The sequence below is a fragment of the Chenopodium quinoa genome, unplaced genomic scaffold, assembly GCF_001683475.1.
Source record: "Chenopodium quinoa cultivar QQ74 unplaced genomic scaffold, ASM168347v1, whole genome shotgun sequence".
In the NCBI taxonomy this organism is placed as follows: domain Eukaryota; kingdom Viridiplantae; phylum Streptophyta; class Magnoliopsida; order Caryophyllales; family Amaranthaceae; genus Chenopodium; species Chenopodium quinoa.
In genome coordinates this window covers 5,689,584-5,703,985 of record NW_018742763.1, presented here as the reverse complement: position 1 = coordinate 5,703,985, position 14,402 = coordinate 5,689,584, and the positions used below count along the sequence as shown (strand labels likewise).

At 42.1% G+C, this 14,402-nt stretch overlaps 1 protein-coding gene across 1 annotated transcript; it reads right to left on the bottom strand.

Moving 5' to 3' along the window:
• Positions 1-605: 605 nt before the first annotated feature.
• LOC110724348 lies at positions 606-2,798 on the bottom strand. The gene is made up of 4 exons (XM_021903769.1): positions 2,335-2,798; positions 1,955-2,151; positions 1,062-1,432; positions 606-908 (listed from the first exon to the last, which is right to left on the bottom strand). Exons 1-4 carry the CDS (start codon positions 2,796-2,798, stop codon positions 606-608), a joined length of 1,335 nt encoding a protein of 444 aa, XP_021759461.1.
• Between the last annotated feature and the right edge of the window lie 11,604 nt (positions 2,799-14,402).

Sequence of the window (14,402 nt, the reverse complement as noted above, 5' to 3'; positions counted from 1 at the left end):
GAATCGGGCTAACCCACTTGCTATCGGAGATAGCATAGATTATACCCGCTTCACTCAATTTCAAAATTTCTTTCTTGACAACCTCTTGGAGGTTGGGGTTCAACCTCCTTTGAGGTTCAATGGAGGTGGATTGATCATCCTCAAGGTGGATACAATGCATGCATAAAGAAGGGCTAATACCCTTGATATCATCAATGTTATACCCTATCACATTTCTATATTTTCTCAAAACAACAAGTAATTTTTCCAAATCAAGACCATCAAGGGAAGCATTGACAATAATAGGGTATTCCCCTTCACTTCCAAGATAAGCATATTTCAAAGAAGGGGGAAGGGGTTTGAGTTCTACCTTGGGAGGAGGCTTAGAACTCTCCTCCAATTTTTCCTCCTCAAGTTCTAGCTCATCATGCTTAGGATCATTCACTTCCTCCTCTTTGGCTTCGTCAATGGCCATGACAAACTCCTTTGCTTCTTGAGAGAAGTACTCTTCCTCACATGTGATAGCTTCAACCATTGGGTCATAAGGACTCATCATAGCCCTTCCCAAATTAAACGATCTAGTTCTTCATTCACAACATCTACCCAAAGACAATTTTTTCATCATATCACTTCTCAACTATGGGGGTCTTGAGTAGCTTAGAGAATTCAAAGAAAATTTTTTCATCGGCTACCTCACATGTAATGGTATTGTTCTTGCAATTGATCACCGCCCCCAAGGTCTTAAGAGCTTCACGGCCCAAAATCAAAGGTGTATCCACATCTTCTTCCATATCCATCACTACAAAGTCACAAGGCACATAGATATACCCAACTTGAATAGGGACATCTTCAAGCTCACCACAAGGTAGCTTCACCGAACGGTCGGCCAATGGAATGGTTTTCCTTGTGGGGATCATCTCAATGTTAAGCTTTTGAGTAATGGATAGAGGGATCAAACTAACACTTGCTCCAAGATCGGCTAAGGCACCCCTAGCTTCCATGTTCCCAATCTTGACCGATAGAGTGAAACTTCCCGGATCCTTTTGCTTCTTAGGCATTTTGTGTTGAACAAGCGCACTCACTTGATGGGGAAGAGTGATAAGCTCATCATTAAGCTTCCTCTTGTTGGTGAGAATGTCTTTCAATAACTTGGAGTATGAAGGCATTTGTGTGACTACCTCAATGAAAGGGAGTTTAATGTATAAGTTCTTCATCACACTTAAGAACTTTGCGAATTTGTCATTCAATTTTCTCTCCGCAAGTCGACCGGGAAAAGGAACCGGTCCATCAAGATTTCTAGCCTCACTAGAAGTTGAGGATGTCACCACATCCTTAGACTTCTTTTTCTCCATACTTCTCTCTTTCTCATCAACCTTCTCTTCTTCAACTTCTTTATCTTCACTCACCCTCTCTTCTCCTTCCTTCTTTTCTTTTCCATCCCCCTCCTTGGGACCTTCATAGGATGTGCCCGATCTCAATTTGATTGCCTTACAAGAGTCGGGTTTTACGATGTTAGAAGGGTTGGTTTGTGATTATCCGGGTAAAGTAGAAGATGAGTTGAAAGAAACCCTCTCGGCCAATTGAGCTAGTTGTGAATCAACCATCTTGTTGTGAGCCTTGACCTCTTGCATTTGTTGATTCATGGCTTGAAGTTGTTGAATAATTTGGGTTTGAGTACAATTGGGTTGTGATGCTTGCTCTTAACTCCTTTGAGTCGATTGATTTTGGTTGTGGTATTAGTGTTGATTATTGTGTTGGTTGTTTCTTGGGTAGTTTCCTCTTTGATTTTGGGTTTGGAATGGAGGTGGGTTTTGATATTAGGGGTTGGAATTGTATGGTTGTTGAGCTTGTTGATTCCATTGTTGAGGTTGGGTTGCAAATCCAGGTGGTGGTTGTCTCCAAGCTACTCCACCGCCACCTCCCCTATATCCGTCTTGCCTTGTGTATAAAGCCACTACATGCTCCGGGCTCAAACCTCCACAATAAGATGTATCGTGGTTAGTGCCGCCACAATTTTGACAAGAGAAAGAGTTGACTTGGGAGGATCTTGCCCCACTATTGACACTAGTATTCAACTTTGCAAGCCCTTTTGTCAAAAGCTCAATTTGATGTTGCAATTGATCAACTTTCTCCAACTCATACTTCCCACCTTTCTTCGGTGCATTCCTCCTTCTACCACCCCAAGAGTAGTTCTTCACTACCTCTTCAATTGTTGCTTCAACTTGATTTTAAGGGACTTTGATCAATTGTCCACCCGCCCCCGCATCCAAGTTAGCTCTAGACATCGGCTCCAAGCCATCATAGAAGAACCTCATGAGTAAGCTTTGGTTGTATTCATGGTGAGGACATGCTTACATCAACTCTTTGAACCTCTCCCAAGCTTCACTAAGGCTTTCATCCGCCTCTTGTTCAAATGATGCAATCTTCCTCCTCATCTCGACGGTCTTCTCTTCGGAAATGAACCTTTTCAAGAATGCTTGGACAATTTCCCTCCATGTTGTGAGAGAATTAGGCTTGACTTGCTTGAGCCACTTCTTTGCTCTCCCCGCAAGAGAATGTCGAAATAGATGCATCCGAATGTATTCTTGAGAAACTTGGTTGGTTTGTATCATGGCACAAAGTTCAAGAAATCTATCAAGATGCTCAATGGGGTCTTCGCTTGGAGAACCCGAGAATTGCTCCGCTTGAACCATTCGAGTGTATTGAGGATGGATGGTGAAGTTAGTTTCCGTGACGGGTAGCAATATCCCACTGGTGAGCTCATAATCCTCCGGATTACCGAACTCACGAAATAAAACATCCACTTGTTGTCCCGCCATTTCGTCGCCTTGAGAATGTGAGGAACAAGAATCACTCTCACTATCAAAAATAGCACCAAAACCTCGCCCCTCTTCTTGATAAAGTCGACGGACTTGTCTCAAGGTGCAGTCGATTTTGTGATCGATGTTATGAGTAGGTGGTCCTTGAGATCTTCTTTGCATCCACCAAAGCTAAGAAAACTATTAGCAATGACTAGCAAGTGGAAAAAGAACGAAGTAAAAAGCAACAAATCCAATAATAACGCAAATTAAATGTGCAAAACTAGCCGCTTCCCCGGCAACGGCGCCAAAATTTTGATCGATGGACAATAAGTCGTTAGTTTACTATCCTAGATCAAAATTACAATTTATATCTCCTATCCTAACTCTATCAATTCTACTTTAGATAATGGTAAGGTAGGGTCGATTCCCAAGGGAACGGGGGTTTAGAACAATTAATACGATATCTAGGATAAATTGCTAGTAACAAAAAGAGGTATTGAGATTTGTGTTTGAAGAATCCTATGGACAAACCATCTACTATTAAGCCTAGAATAAACTAAAAACAATGGGAATATATTAAACACTCTTAAATGCAAGTAAATGGACTAGATTAGAGAGATAACAATGGCAAAAGCACTAGGGAGAGGGGGTTCCAATCATGACCGACAAGATACTAATGAGAATCAATAAGGAAACATACAAGGAGTTCAAACTCTACTCAAAGCAATTCATTCTCATGCAACTACTCAAAGCAAGTTGATGAAATCAAACAACCCTAAACTAGATCATTCTCATGCATCTAATCTAGGACTAAAACATTGGGGTTATAGGTGCACACAATAACTCCAAGCATATTAAGCACAAATCATCAACTCAAGGTATTTTCCAATCAATAATCAATATAAACTTAAATAAACATGATTTTCACCCCTTTCCCTAGCTAAAAATCTAAGCTAGAGAAAGGAAAATAGCCATGACAACCAAGCTAAACAAGTATTCAATCCTAATACAACCTAGCATGATTCTAAGTCATGGAGAAAATCAAAGAAACCAATAAAGCTTGAATATTTATGAAGGAAAACTCAAGTAGAACAATAAAACCAAGTAAATCAAAAACTAGAGAAACAAAAGTAAAGATTGATATAATAAAGTTGAAAGATTACCAAATCACCAAAGTAGTAGCAATAATCTAGAGGAAAGCTTGAATATTTGATTACAAAGATTGATTCTTAAAGGCTAATGTTTTATCTCTCTAAAAGACATGGATTTTCTCTCTCTACAAATGTTTTGAAGCCAATGGAATAGTGAATATGTCCAAAAACTCAAGCTAAAGACTATTTATAGTCTTCTACCAAAAAGAAGAAAAAGGGCAAGGGAGAGGGCTCTCCGAACCGGCTGTCGCGTCCTCTCCAAACTAGGTATTAAGTTCGTCATACCCAGATTGTCGCGCCCGCGGGGCTAATGTCGCGCCCGCGGCTCGCCATCTCCACTTTCTTCAGCTTGTATCAGGACCTCCATGTCCGCGCCCGCGGCTTTCAAGCCCGCGCCCGCAGCCATTCTTAACAGCGCGCCCTCTCCATTTTGGCATCTCCACTTCCTTGGCAAAATCCTTTAGCATCTCTACTCGAGCTACAAATTCATGATTCGCACGAGCGCTAGGAGCTATTAAAACACATAAAAAGGAGGTAAAAACTAAAAGATAAGACAAAAAGGGAAGGGAAAATATGAGAGGGAGCTAAAGTGACTAAAAACGAGATAAAAGGGGTGAAAAGAGGCGTAAACGAGTGACAAATCCGGGGGAAATCTCTAATGAAAGAGGGTAAAAAGGTGGCATAAATGCTACACATAAAAATCCCCCACACTTGCCTCTTGCTTATCCTTAAGCAAGACAAAAAGAGAAAGATAAAACAAACACCACAAAGACAAACATATTATGGCATGGTTTTGGAAAAACAACATTAGAGTTCGAAAGGACAAATGCCTTATTCGGATTAAATTTTAAAGATCCATATCCGCGAAAAACGGATATGAATCCACGGATCCGGGTAAGATACGGATCCATTGTCATCCATACCTACAGGTTTTGGTTTCAAAAAATTGAGAACCTGAACCAGAACCTGTTGCAACAATTTCTCAATTTTACTACCTGGAACTGGTTGCGGAACTTGTGGTTCCTAATAGGTTCCGATTCCGACTCAGGATACCTTGATTTTTTGCTCACCCTTAGTCAGGTTTGCAAGTCGGTCGCAAATTGTCAGGTCTAATAATAACATAATGTTTAAAAAAAATCATTTATAACAAAAATTAAGTACTTTTCTTGCATACTTCGTATTTCATATTTTTGTATAAAAGTCGTTCAATAAAAAAATTGTAATAGATGCTGAATCGGTGGGTGGATGGTGATTAGGGGATTTTTTCCCCCGCCACGTGGACCATTCAAGTCCTGCCACGTGTCATCCACGTGGACCAACCAGAGTCCGCCTCGTGTCACCTCGTGAGAGGTCCAAAGTGGACCAATCAGGCCACGACACGTGGCAGACAAATAGCCCATCAGAAAAATGGCCTCCTATGGCCTAAATTCCTAAGCAAAGCCCAGTCAGCCCTAGGTTTACTAAAACCTAATACTGGGCACGTTTTTCAACACCATATAAAAGGGAGATGTTTCCCTCTAAAGAGGAGGATTAAAAAAAATATTTAATTCACATTAACTCATAATCAAAGAAAGTCAGACATCTGACACCTCGAACTGAGCAATTTCACATTGCAGATACTCTCTTGGAGCCCAAAGGCGACTCTTTACTTTCTGCACTTTACTCCTCATACACGTTCTAACTTGATCGTCGGAGACGGAACTCCCACCCACCAGAGTCTCCATTGTTTTACAGGTACAGGCGTCCAGAAGTTAGTCTTGGAACTGTGACTCTCCCGCAGGACATCAAAAAACCCCGAAAAATTTGGTGCCGTTTGTGGGGAGAGTACTTTCGAGATGACTTCACAAGAACCTGTACCGCCTCTTAATGAGAAACGGTCTATGGCCGATGTCCAGGTCTAGCTACTCAGACTAGGATACAGATGACGACTATGAAGTCGCCACCCACACGGCCCCTGATGGGTCCCTCAAGACACGGCGCATCCACCCCACCGAAAGGAGGGAACGGAACACCGACTAGGCAGGGCCTAGTGAAACAGTCGGCCAGCCAGTTGGTCAGCTCCAAGTGGCCGAAGGATCCACCCCATCACTAGAAACGAGCTCATGACTCTCATGACAAGTTTCAAAGGGGAGATAAAGGATCTTATTGATAAACGGATGGTTGTCCCTACTAAGGAACAGTCGGCCAAAAAGCCCTCTCATTCTGAGAGGAATAAGTCGTTTAAAGACCGAGAGGCCACTCCTTACCTAAACCAAGGGAGGGACAGAAGCCCTTATTAAACTTGGTCAGACTTCGATTCCCTGAAACAAGGAAGAGGAAGGTCATCCGGCATGTACAGCCGGATGGTTCCAAGAAGACATATTCCGATGCTCGGATGATAATCCAGCAAAAGAAGAATATGCAACTGTCAGAGTCGGCCTCAACGTCGAACATCAATGACAGCTTTTAGAATACCTCAATGAGGTATTCTCACTCAAACCGAGAGGACCAGACAGGCGGCATGTCCACTCACTTTAGTCCTCAGATGTTCCAGGCAGGCTACTTCTTGTCTCTTGCTGAGAAACTTGGTTCTCCAAGTTCTTTAGACTACTTCTTGTCTCTTGCTGAAAATGCAAAGTGTTGTCAGCCATTGCCTTCACAATATCTTCCAGAGACATGCTACCAGATTGTGGCTGGGAAACTTGTTGATTCTGAGGTCGCGGCTGATATTGTGGTTGCTGATGGAACCCAGGTGGAGGATTAGAAGCTTGCTATTGCTGGAGAGTTGGTGGTCTAAGGTTAGAGTTGCCTCTCTGCTGCTGTGCATTACCATATCTCAGGTTTGGATGATCTCTCCACCCCGGATTATAAGTCTGAGAGAATGGATCATAACGTCTTTGCTGCCCCTGACCACTACCAATCGAATTCACTTCTTCTTCTTGCAGAGTAGGACACATATCAGTTGGGCGTCCTACCATTGAACAAAGGTCACATACTTTTTCTTGCTCTTTTTCGATCATTACTCACTCCACTAAGGAAGTGAGTTTAGCTACTTGTTGCTCAAGGTTAGAACTCACCACTTCATTAACTTGACGTACAGAAGTGGACTTGATATTTTAACCTCCTCGATACTGAGAGTTTGCAGCCATGTTTGTAATCAGTTTCTTTGCCTCTGCGGGTGTTTTGTCAACCAGTGCTCCACCACTTGCTGCATCAACTAGATTCTTGTCTGTCTCCCTGAGTCCTTCGTAAAAGTATTGTATTAATAATTGCTCACCGATCTGATGGTTTGGACAACTATCACATAGTTTCTTGAAACGCTCCTAGTACTTATGAAGTGTCTCTGCATCGTCCTGTCGAATTCCACATATTTCTTTCCAGATATTGGCTATCAAAGATGCTGGAAAATATCTTTCTGCGAATACTTTTAACATTTGATCCCATGTTGTGATGGTTCCAGCAGGTACTTCAAATAACCACTCCTTAGCAGCATCAGACAAGGCAAAAGGAAATGCCTTTAACTTGAGTTGGTCAAGGGTGACACCAGCCGGTTTCATCCCCGCACATGCTATGTGAAATTCCTTCAAAAATCTGCTAGCCTCATTCATGTGAACTGAACCCAAGGAGTTAGTATTACGGAAACCTGAAAATGTGGGAAGAGCTCTAATCAACCCCGGCTTGATCTCAATTTCTGCCTCATCGTCTACTATACACAATAAATTTGGATCAAACGTTGGAGCTGCGAACTGCTTTAGTGTTTGATCACCCATCTCAAAAATATATTCACCCTCCTCGTCCGAAAATGAACTTTCACTGTGAGGTAACGGAATATGACGAGCTTGCTCCAGTATTTGAGCACGAGTCCTTTTAGCTACAGGAAGAGTAGAAAAAGGATGAATTATAAGTCCCTGGTTTCTTGCTGCAAATTCCCTTAATCTTTGATTCTTCAAGCTTCTGTCACACATACACAAACAAGGAACTAGATGACAAGTTAGTAGGAAAAGTTAGCAAAAACACAAGTAATAACGTAATAAAGGCCAAATCCCCGGCAACGGCGCCAAAATTTGGCACGACTGTCGCGTGTCTACCAAAAATAAACCTAACTAAAACCTCCTAGAATGTAGTAGGGTAAGCTAGGATCGATCCCACAGAGAATTGGATTATCAAATTACCATTTGTGTAAGTTAGAAACCCCTGTTTTGAAGAATGACTATTACGATCTACTATATAAGACTACGGATTTGAAAATAAGCTAAACACGGAGATGTAAAATTAACAGTAAGAATAAATATTAAAAATCAAGAATGACGAAATAGGGATCGGGAGATACAATATAGCATTGGAAAATCGATTGATCATTGAATTATATAAATCATATTTTTATCTCAATGTTAGCCGATGAACACAAACAAGTATTCGACACTTCCCTTAATTGCAAATAAACCAAACAAACTCTTGGAATATTGTCCAACTAACTAACAATCTAGAACAAGCTCTCTAGACTCGATTAATCAGCAGCATTAATAACTAGGAAGTAGCTAACTTAAGCCACAAATCTCACAGGCTCAGATTTGTGCAACTTAAAGGGTTGGTAATCATAGGCATTAGACAAGCTACAGTCACCCATCAAAAACCTAAGTGCTACTATGGAATATTAATCCGAACAATTACGTATCACAAATCAATATTATAACAATTAAACTAGCAAACTATACTCAAGATGGCCGGTCTTAAATATAACTCAACTAATTTATACCAATACAACAGATTATCACTCCAATCAAGATATAAACATAATAAGCTCAAATCATAACATTCTTAATCTCACAATACAATAATCCAATGTATACTATATCTCCGTACCCGTATTAAATCTAGCCTGACATACTCAAAACTGAAATAATAACATTAATTAAATATATCATACTACTTCGGATGAAGTACACAACCGAAATGAAGTAATCTATAAAAGAAAATACTAACAAAATTTATAATTATAATTATCCCAAATCATCTAATTTAATAAGACAATGAAATAATCTAAACGAATTCTATCAATTAATTGAATCGAAACGCAAGTTACTTAACCACTACTTGCAAAACTATAAACTAAAAAATAAAATGAACAAATAGTACCAAATTTCTAGAGTTTAGAAGGGAAAAGAGCCACGGACAACCAGCCTAGAAAACCGAAGCAACACCTCTGAATTCCCGTAGAAAATGAAGGATTTTATAGCACCGCTAAGTCGCCTCGACTTCTCCGTCTCTACTTTACTTCACCGTCGCTGCCCTGCTACTTTGCAGTAGCTTCGCGAGCCCAAAACACAACCCCAACCAAGCCTCCTTCGCTGCTGCCCAGAAAGTTGCCTCGTCTCGCATGCAATTTCGTCTCTGATCTCTGTAATTTGGTACCCCCAGAAAAACCCGATTGTTCTCTGAAATCCCTCTCTGTTTTCTGCTGAAATACCGCCTCCCTTCTGTTTCGGTGTAGCTCATCTCCAGCTAATCCAAGGTTCTCGCTCCAATTTTTATCCAATTTCATCTTTATCTCTTGCTTGACATTTCAATCCCATAAATTTCGCTCAAGGTGGTTTGTTTTGGGTGTTAAAGGCAATAATAGTGAGAGCCAAGAGGAGTGTTGAGCTCTTTGACATGTTATATTTTAAGCCCAACTATAAATGTTTACCTAGTAAAATAATTTTGGGCCTGAAATACTTGAGAATCAACCACTTGCAATTTGCTTCTCTTATTTGGAAGTGTCGTAAAATGCAATTTGTACCAATACTTTCTTTCCTACACACAAATAAATAAAATAGTAGTAGTACGTGTCTCGGGAAGAAAATTACTTAATATATCATTAAACCATTAAATATCAATATAAAATCAAGAGTTTAATAGATATAAATATTATATTTTATGACTCTATCAGTCATCTTCCTAGATGACTCTCGTCCTGACCGGACTGTTAAGGTTGGGATGACTGCTTTTGCTGAACTTGGTGCAGACTTGCACCACTTGTTAAAAGAATTCAAAGACATCTTTGCCTTTGAAGTGGACGAGATGCCAAGCATCAGCCCGAATCTAGCCATCCACAAACTTGCTGTGGATCCTAAAAAGAAGCTAGTAAGGCAGAAGAGGAACCATGGTGAAGAAAGAAGTCAGGCGGTAGCCGCCGTGGTGAAAAATTGTTAGATGTTGTGTTCATTCGGCAATGCTATTTCCTGATTGGGTTGCCAATGTTGTCCTTGTAAAGAAGCCGAATGGAACCTGCCGCATGTGTGTAGACTACACAGACTTGAAAAAGAGTTGTCCAAAGGATAGCTATCCTCTACCAAAGATTGACAGTATGGTCGACTCTAAAGTCGTCCATGCCTTTATGAGCTTCATGGACGCCTATTCAGGCTTCCACCAGATACCCTTGTGGAAGAAAGATCAAGAAAAGACGGCATTCGTCACTGATCAAGGGTTATTCTACTATACTGTAATGCCGTTTGGGTTTAAAAATGCGCCTGCTACCTTCCATAGAATGATTAATACAGTCTTCGTTAATCAAATTGGAAGGAATGTGGAGGCGTACGTTGATGATATGATTGTCAAATCCAAACTTTAGACGGACCATCTTACAGATCTCCGAGAAACATTCGCCACACTCAGGCGGCACCAGGTCATGCTCAATCCCAAGAAATGTGTTTTTGGTGTTGAGTGTGGGAAGTTCCTTGGATTTCTGATTGATCAAAGGGGGATAGAGGCCAATCTAGAGAAAATTCAGGCGGTCATAGACATGCAGTCTCCCCGTAGTGTAAAGGAAGTTCAAAAATTAACAGGTTGTCTGGTGGCATTGGGGAGATTCCTTAGTCGGTCAGGCGACAAGTGCCTCTATTTCTTCTAAGCAATCAAGAAGAAGACTATGTTTGAATGGGGGACGGATGCAGAGGCGGCCTTCCAAAAGTTGAAGGAACACTTGCACTCTTTGCCAAGGCTCGTCATCCCTTTGTCAAAAGAAGTGTTATACATGTACTTGGTCGTCTCTGATCATGCTCTCAGTGTCGTTCTCCTTGCTAAAAGAGACGGCTGCCAACTCCCCGTCTATTTCATCAGCCATGTCCTGAAAAATGCTGAGTTATGGTACCCCATGGTTGAAAATTTTGGCCTGGCCCTCTTCATGGCAGTTAAGAAGCTGAAACCTTACTTCTTGGTACATCCGGTTGTGGTCTACACTAATCAACCAATTAAGCAGCCACTGACAACCTGGAATCATCCGGCCGAATGATTAAGTGGGCAATTGAAATGCAAAGCCTAGAAATTACTTTTGAGCCAAGGAAAGCAGTGAAGGGGCAGGCACTTGTCAACTTCATTGTTGAAATGACTAGGCCGGCTGATCCAGACAATCCTAACCAATTCTGGAAGGTATATGTGGACGGGAGCTCCACAATGAACGGCTGTGGTGCAAGCGTCATTTGTCAATCTCCTGAACGGGACAAATATGAATATGCACTACGTTTTAAGTTTCAGGCCTCGAACAATGAGGCAGAATACGAAGCCCTACTAGCCGGAATCCGCATGTGTAAGGCGGCTGGGGCAAAGAAAGTGGACGCCTGTTCAGATTCACAAATTGATTGTTAGCCAATACCATGGTGACTATGAAGCCACACATCCGGCTATGATCAAGTATCTACAGGCTATCAAAGAAGAGGCTGGGACACTTGAAGAATTCCACCTAAGTCAAGTGCCCATGTCCGAGAATAACCAGGCAAATTCCCTCTCCAAATTGGCATCATCCGCCTCTTGTGACACACCAAGGTCTATTTTCTGGGAAGTGATGGAAAAAAGAAGCATTGAGGAAGAACCCATCGGAGTCCTTGATCAAAGCTCAACTTGGATGGATGGCATCCGGGCATACTTAACAGACGGCACCTTGCCGAATACTTACCCAGAGATGATCATAATGAAAAAGCGTGCGTCCAACTTTGAAATTTATAAAGGGGAACTTTTCAAAAAGGTTATCTTCAACCTCTTTTGAAGTGTGTTACCCCAGAGAGGGGCCGAGAGGTCCTTGAAGACTTGCATTCAGGGTTCTGTGCCTCCCACATAGGCGGCAGGACCCTAGCAAAGAGAGCCAGGCGGCAAGGCTACTTCTGGCCTACCCTAGAAGCAGACGCCATGGAGATGGTGAAAAAATGTTACAAGTGTCAAAGGTTTGGCCAGCTCATCCATCGTCCGGCAACAGACCTAACGTCTATCCATAGCCCTGTACCATTCGCCAAATGGGGCATGGACATTTTGGGTCCCTATACGCCTGCTACAGGCGGACGGAGATATATTTTGGTAGCAATCGACTACTTCACTAAGTGGGTAGAAGCGGAGGTAGTCAAGGGCATTAAAACAAAAGATGTCATCTCCTTCATTTGGAGAAATGTCATCACTCGGTATGGGGTAACCATGTCTATGGTCTTTGACAATGGACCTCAATTCGAGACATCTGCTCTCAAGAACTACTTGGGAGACCAAGGGATCTCTCAATGTTTTGCATCAGTCGGCCACCCACAAGCAAATGGCCAGGTTGAAGCCTTTGACAAATTAATCTCTGATGGCATCAAAAAGAAGATTGAAAGAGCTGGTGGGCCTATGGGCCGACGAACTACCGCATGTTCTATGGGCCATCAGGACGACTGAAAAGGGGCGACTAGTGAAACTCCATTTCAAATGGTTTATGGGGCAGAGGTTGTCCTGCCTATTGAGCACTATGAGTCGACTCTTCGAGTCATGCTTTATGACGAAGAGGCTAACTGGGAGGCCATGCGGCTAGCATTGGATTCACTTCCAGAACGCAGGGGCAATGCAGCCTTGCGCCATGAGATCTACCGTCTGAGAATGACGAGAGCTTACAATAAAAGAGTGCATAAACGGCCCCTAAAAGTAGGGGACTATGTGCTAAGAAAAATGGAAGCAGTCGGTAGGGCCAACGAGCAGGGAAAGCTGACTCCTAATTGGATGGCCCCTACAGAATCAGAGGAAGTTAGGGGCGGCACCTACCGCCTGGAAACACCAAACGATAGGCAGCTAACCTAAACTTGGAACGTAGACAACTTGAAAAAGTACTACTTCTGAGATTTGTAAATTATTTGTATATGTAAACATATCAATAAAATTTGCAATTTATGTTTTAGTTTTTTGCAAGTCTCCTCAGTGGGGCAAGTCGCCTGTACACAGTCGGCCTTATTTCTTTTAATCACTTACTCTCGCATGAGTAAAAATGTTAAGTTTAAACAACTTAGCAAACTGCTCTCTGAACAACCTAATGAGGCCACAGGCCGGATGATCAACCTGACGCCCATGGCCGGATGATCCATATGAAATTAAACTAATACGTCTGTCCCAAAAAAGAGCAGGCGTCCGGCGACATCCATCCGGGTGAATTCGTTACAGAGAGCATCTCCCATTTGGGTGGCACATTGCTTTATAAACCTAAAACAAACGGCCCTACCGAGTGTCTCCTAGACAACCTCGCAGTCGTTTGACCTGAGACAAAGATAAACGTACCGCTAAACAGCAAACACGCGGTAGACAATTAAAATCTAAGTCAGAAACCGCCTGATATTGCTTGGGACAACACAGTCGGCATAATTTGAGTAAATAGCTAAGCAAAACTTGGCGAATAAAGAGGTACCATGCGGCCAAAGCCGCCTATTTCTTCTACTCACTCAAATCAAAGTGATAGATTAATTAATTCAAAGGGTTAACTCATAGTCACATTTGCAACCTTGGAATGGAACCTAAACGGTGCGAATCAAACCGCCTGTTTTTTAGTAAACAGACGGTATTCGGCCACTATTCCTTCTAAGGTTATCAAGCAGTAACCACTTGTAAACCTACAAGCGACTATCACGGCTGAATATTCCAAGCGCCTCCTTTTTCCATACGAGAAACGATCAATGGCCTAAAAAATTGTAAACAGAAAACACATACGACCACGGTCGACTGATTCTTCTATTTACTCAAGTTCAAGTGATGGAGACTAATTAACCGCATAATTTGTACAAACACCAAAAACTTAGTATATTGCGGTTTACTATAAGGCCAAGAGCCAACTTATGCTAGGTGTTCGCCTGGGCAATGGCCGACTAACCGCCTGGTTTGGGGCAATCACCATAGTGATTTGATTGACCTAGAATTAGTAATACTCAAAAGTATCAAAAATTCCAAGTCAATCAACTCACCTTTGAAAACCAGGCGCCAGTCGCCCAGGGGTAAGAACAGTCAGTATATAAAGTGTTTCGGGGTTTTTTGATGTCCTGCGGGAGAGTTACAATTTCGGGACTGGATTTGTGCGCTTGTACCTGCAAAACAACGGAGACTCCAGGTGGTGGGAGCTCCGCCTCCGACGATCAAGTTAGTACTTGTTTGAGGAGTAAAAGGTGCGGAAAGTAAAGAGGGTGATCTGGTTCCTCGGAAGGGAGGAGTGATCGAGGAATGCAAATAATGCTAAGTCTGG

Excerpts from the sequence above, each read along its gene's own strand:
- LOC110724348 (XM_021903769.1), bottom strand. The coding sequence starts at position 2,798 with ATGGCGGGACAACAAGTGGATGTTTTATTTCGTGAGTTCGGTAATCCG. Across the intron at positions 2,152-2,334 it reads GAGAGGTTCAAAGAGTTGAT|AAGGAGGAATGCACCGAAGA; the intron begins GTAAGCATGTCC and ends TTGGGGTGGTAG. Across the intron at positions 1,433-1,954 it reads CGATACATCTTATTGTGGAG|GTCCCAAGGAGGGGGATGGA; the intron begins GTTTGAGCCCGG and ends CATCCTATGAAG.